The sequence below is a fragment of the Triticum urartu genome, chromosome 2 (genome assembly GCF_003073215.2).
Source record: "Triticum urartu cultivar G1812 chromosome 2, Tu2.1, whole genome shotgun sequence".
NCBI classification, from domain to species: domain Eukaryota; kingdom Viridiplantae; phylum Streptophyta; class Magnoliopsida; order Poales; family Poaceae; genus Triticum; species Triticum urartu.
In genome coordinates, this window is record NC_053023.1 from 187,584,682 (window position 1) to 187,590,534 (window position 5,853).

Below are 5,853 nucleotides of genomic sequence, written 5' to 3' on the forward strand. Positions count from 1 at the left end.
TACGCGACTGCTTCGATTACCGTGAAGATGAGAAGGAACATGACTGGGCCGGGAAGACAACAAATCAGAGAACTGACAAGAATTCTCCACTAAAAAATGTACATGTGCAAACATGAACTGATTATAGGTATACACATGACCAGATATAAGAGCACTTGGTAAAACTTATGAGTAAAGACACTTGTCAAATTTTACATAAATAACAGGACTACACTGCAGATATATATTAATCTCAACTGAAACTGAGAAATGCATAGGCACTGGAATCATGTGTTTATCATCGTAACTATGCAATACAGTTGGGAACAAATAGGTCAGAGAAATCATGCTAAACAACAAAAAATGAATAGCAAAATTAGAAAAATAAAGTAATCAGTGTGCCTGCATTCACGACCCCCCCCCCCCCCCCCCCCCCCCCCCCCCCCCCGCGCCGCAAACACACCTGTGTAATTGCTTTAATTGATACTGAGGGCTAAATATCTTCGTAGCACAAGTTCTTGCCAGTTCACCACTTTGATTGGTTCTGATGAGATTCAGACTCTTAAGTTGCAGCCATACCAGTTAATTTGATTTATTTCAAAATCATGAAAAATTACAGATGAGACGATGACCAAAAAAGGGACTTCGGTGACCTTATATCTATCAAGAAAAGTGGACAAGATAAGTCATGCTTGACTGGTTTCAACTTATATTCCTTCTATATTAGATTAACGATAAAACACTCCTGCATAATACTCCCTCCGTAAAGAAATATAAGAGCGTTTAGATCACTACTTTAGTATTCCAAACGCTCTTACATTTCTTTACGGAGGGAGTAGTTGGTTATTGTCATCTTGTTGGAGCCAAGACAACACACAATCTACCAAGGAAAAGCAATCACATCCAAGGAAGAAGACATGAAGCTTTGTTTGTTTGCTAGGTTCAGCTGTGTGCCTACATTCGCAGGAGCCGAAATTCAGGGGCTCTGCCCAGATATATTTCTTATCATGGTTGTTCGAGTTGCATCACACAATCGCATACATAAAAGGATACAAACCTGAGTATAGTACATTTACACAATTACTGCTTCCCAGATTAGGCAATCCCTTTATCTTTGCATATATTTGTCACACACAAAAGAATTAGTGATTTCTGCACTTCCACTAGGTCTCTGAATGGTGGATGGATATTACTCAATGATCTATGGTGTGGAAGACCCTTTCTTTATTTGTCTGAATAATCAAGATGGCAAGCAAATACTATCACTCCTGATTTAAGTTAGTTTTCCCAGAAGCTGAGGAGAAATAAACACAACCCTTTAAACAAGACTTGCCTACTACAATAATGAACTATCAAGCACCAAACAAGTTATGTGATAACTATGCAGGTAAGGAGATAATTAGAATGCAACAGAGTATTTACCCCTTCATATTGTCTGTGACGACAGCGATGGTGGGAAGTTGGTATATATGTGCGCACATAGGATGTGATGCTTCAACCTGCAGACGCTCTCAAGCTGCAATGTCTTGACGTCCAGTGAGAAACATTCCAAGTCTGACATCTCTAATGATGATGAACTTGGGGAGTCATCTTCTGATCTTAGTAGTAGCAAGTACCTCTCTGTTGCACCTCTCAGGAAATACCGGTAACCGGATTCCAATGGGATCGTCTTCTCCATCTGCCACTGGTTGAAACTCTGGCCTTCGTTTTGCCTAATGGTATAGTAGAGGTTAAATGTGCCATCTGCATCGTGTTCACGGACAGCAAACATCCCAGGTCTGCCTTCCCCTGCATCCACAATGGCAATCGGTGGCCTTCGGCAGCCGGGTGGGAGGTCGGCAATGGAGAACTCCATCCTCCTGGTGTCAAGCATGAGCAATTTCTGCCTCCAGTCCATGACCCAGTAGAAGCAAGCACAAGCGTATTGTCGGCCGAAGAACACAGGGCTCTTGGACGACGCCGTCGACACGCCGGTGCCCGCTAACAAATCGCCCCAGGCCTGAGACGCAACGGCTCGCCATTCTCCGGTGCTTGAAGAGAAGACGAAGGCGACCAGCTTCGTTTTGCACTGCGCCATCCAGATCACTCTGAATGACGTTTCTTCCGCCTCCTCCTCGCCGGAGGGAGCCAGGAAGGGCTCGCACCAGCGCTCCAACTCCACGCGGAGCGGGTGCTCCACCGAAGCGGCCAGGTCGTCAGGGATTGGGGGAAGCTGGAGGCACCGCCGGTGGAGAGGGTCGCACACCGCGAGCTCCGTGAAGACAGGGGATTCCTCGCCAGCGTCGTCCTCGGGGGTGCGGTCGAGGAGTACGCGGCCGTCGCGGACGTCCCGGACGATCCAGCTGTCGTGGGAAGGGAGGAAGGAGTAGGAGAAATCCGCGGCGAGGGAGATGGCGCGGGCGGCGGGCGCGGAGGCGTGGGGCGGGCGGGCGGGGTGGAAGCCGTTGTGGTTGAGGAAGCCGAGGAAGGGCCGGGCGTGGAGGGAGCGGAAGCGCCGGAGGAATGCCCGGTCCGTGACGAGCCGGCGGAAGGCGACGCAGGCCGCGGAGGCGCGGACGAGGTCGGCCGGGGTGAGCAGCAGGAGGAAGATCTCCGCCAAGAGGTCGTCGGTGACCGGCAGGGAGCTCATTTCCGCCATTTCCTGGCTGGTCGCCGGTGGGGTGGATGAAGGAAGGAGCTTTGGCGTCGCTGAATCGGAACTCGGCAGCTGCGTTGGCCTGGAAGGTCAAATGTCAAGCAACAAAATGGTTTGGCCTCTCGTGAAAGTCAGACGTGATTACTCCTATGTGAAAGCGCACTCTGCCTCTTGTGACCAAGTCTTTTTTTTTTTGCTTCTGTGCAAAAATAACAGAGTTACGGATAATATTCTACAGATTATGAAAAACATATTCATCCGGGAACCAGTAACTCGTAAATTATGTCGAACCAAAACCGATCAATATCCAAATGAAACAGATTCAAACTTCTCCTAGAAATGTTTGTGGTGCAAAATTACAGAAAATGAGTAATTTAAAAAAGAAGAATTTGAGATGTGCGCTGGACCGAAGAGACGGATTCCATCCTCCGGGCCCATTTCTTTGTTTGCATCGGAGAATCCCGCACCAGGTTTGCAATGCAAACTAACCTATGGACACATCTCTCAATAATATGTCTCTTCGATTTTCACCGGTGGGTCCTCCCCACCCCTAGATTCCAACCAATTATCGACACTACAACTTGTAACTTAATTCACGTAAAAATCATCAGCTCGGAAGTCTGTTATCAACTATTAAGGCAGATAAAAAATAGGAAAAGTGACATAAATTAAATCCAGATTCGTAGATCACCAAGCGACAACTACAAGCATTCGAACAAGCCAAAGGCGCGTCGCCGTCATCGCCTCTTCCTTATTGACACCGGGCAAACTTGGTTTTAGTAGACAGTCGGAAAGTCGTCGCCCTAAGGCCCCACACGACCAGCGCACCATAAAGAATATCATACAGAAACCAACATTCGGTGGAAACCGATGAAAACCACTATAAAAGGATGTTTTGAAGTTTCAAAAAAAATGAAAAAAAATATGGGATATTAAGTGGATGATGTTTTATTGCCACACAAAATTTCAAGTTGAAAAACATTACAAGATTTGAGCTATGAAAAACACAAAATCAGCGTTGAGTAGTGTCGGGATGATTTTGTGTTTTTCATAGCTCACATCTCATAATGTTTTTCAACTTAAAATTTTGTGCAGCAATAAAACATCACCTTCTTAACATCCCACATTTTTCAGATTTTTTTTGAAACTTTAAAATATGGTTTTCACGAACTTTTCATTGAATGTTGGTTTCCGTATAACATTCTTCACAATCACAGATCGACGGGATTTAACATGTAGACACACGAACACACACACGAACGAAGACCACATCAAAGCTGAAAGTGCTAGTGATCGACTAGGGGGGGTGAATAGGCGATTTTTAGGAGAAGTCTTCAAAACATGGAAGTTTCGAAGACAACCGATAGAAATAAACCTATTACCATGCAGCGGAAGGTAGACTACACTAGGCAAACCATAGTCAAGTATTCAATGAAGTGAAAGCGCAATGACTAATAGCAGCTAGGCAGTAAGGATCAGGTAGGAAGATATTGTGAAGCCAATCAGAACAAGCAGTCACTCAGTGAAGACAGAAGATAATGCAGTCATACAATGACTTCACAAGGACCAACAGTAAGTAAAGGGAAGGGAAGGATGAAACCAGTGACTCGTCGAAGACAATGATTTGTTGGACCAGTTCCAGTTGCTATGACAACTGTACGTCTGGTTAGGGAGGCTGAGATTCAACTCAGAAGACCTCGTCTTCACCTTATTCCCCTTGAGCTAAGGACACCCAGTCCTCGCCCAATCACTCTGTCAAGTCTTCAAGGTAGACTTCCAAACCTTCATAGACTTCGTTCACCAGCGATCCACAATGACTCTTGGATGCTCAGAACGCGACGCCTAACCGGCTGGAGGATTCACAGTCCTCAAGTGTAACAAGTCTTCAGATCACACAGATAGGATGACTTAAGTGATGCCTAACACTCTTTGGCTCTGAATGTTTAGGGCTTTATTCTCGCAAGGAATTCTCTCTCAAAGGCTTCGAGGTGGGTTGCTCTCAAACGACAAAAGCCGTACTCTAACTCTGAGCAGCCAATAGTTTATGGTTGTAGGGGGGTGGGCTATTTATAGCCACTAGACAACCCGACCTGATTTGTTCAAAATGACCCTAGGTCACTAAGGAACTGACACGTGTTCCAACGGTCAGATTTCAAACACACACGGCAACTTTACTTGGGCTACAAGCAAAGCTGACTTATCCAACTCTAGACAAGATTTGCTCTCATAGTCTTCACTCGAAGACATAGGATTTTGGTTAAGCATCACTTCAGTCATTCTGACTGGTTCTCTTGGACCCCACTTAACAGTACGGTGGTTCCTATGACTCAACAAAGAAAAACACAGAACGACGAAACTGTTAAGTCTTCGCGCTCCATAGTCTTCACGCGATGTCTTCTCTTGTCATAGTCTTCAATGTGAATGTCTTCACATACCACCTTTGACTTCAATGTCTTCATACATTTTTAAGTGGGGTCTAATGGTGAATCTAATTGGTTTGTAAGGAAGGGTTGGGTAGTTTGGCAGTACATGGTTTGTAAGGAAGGGTTGGGTAGTTTGGCAGTACATGGTTTTTTCTTTGGTCTAATGGGTTTCAATTGGTGCGAGCAATTGCATAGCATAACAACCTGTGAAGAGCTGCCAAAATGAAGTCATGTGTATTGTGGTTTGAGATTTGGGAATAGTATTTGTCATACTCTCATGTAAATCAGTTTAGATGGGGTCTTGTAGATATGTTCATTGATTTGAATTCGAGGGTGAATTATTTGGTTATTTACAATTTGCCTTTTATATTATTTGTGATTGTGGATTGCTTAGCTCTTCAGAATTTGTTTCCTTTGAGTTGTGAATATCGTTCTTGATTCTTGTCCCATCTCCTAATACTATAACCTCCGTCCAGAATTAACTGTGGATTGTCGCTGAAATGAGTGTATCTACACACTACGCGTCTAGATACACTTATTTTAAGACGGAGGGAGTATTAACTCGTGATCAATACACCATGTATCAGTACAAAATAGAAGTATTCAAGAGAAATCTTGCAACAGGTAGTATAGGCCAGTTGAGAATTGCATTTGGAGGCCGAGCTCCATGGAGGCCTCTAAATGCAAAATTGATTTTTTATTTTTTTGAAAATTCATACTTTTACATTGCAAAAATTTCTGAAAAAAATACAAAGATAGATGAAGGCATAGTGCACAAGTGTGTAAATTTTCAGAACAAAATACGTTGAAACAAGG

The 5,853-nt window shown here is 44.3% G+C and overlaps 1 protein-coding gene across 1 annotated transcript; it reads right to left on the reverse strand.

The window, feature by feature from the left end:
- Window positions 1–412: 412 nt before the first annotated feature.
- LOC125541379 lies at window positions 413–2,730 on the reverse strand. Its single transcript, XM_048704807.1, has one exon. The coding sequence runs from the start codon at window positions 2,615–2,617 to the stop codon at window positions 1,406–1,408; it is 1,212 nt and encodes a 403-aa protein (XP_048560764.1). The 5' UTR covers window positions 2,618–2,730; the 3' UTR covers window positions 413–1,405.
- Window positions 2,731–5,853: the final 3,123 nt, after the last annotated feature.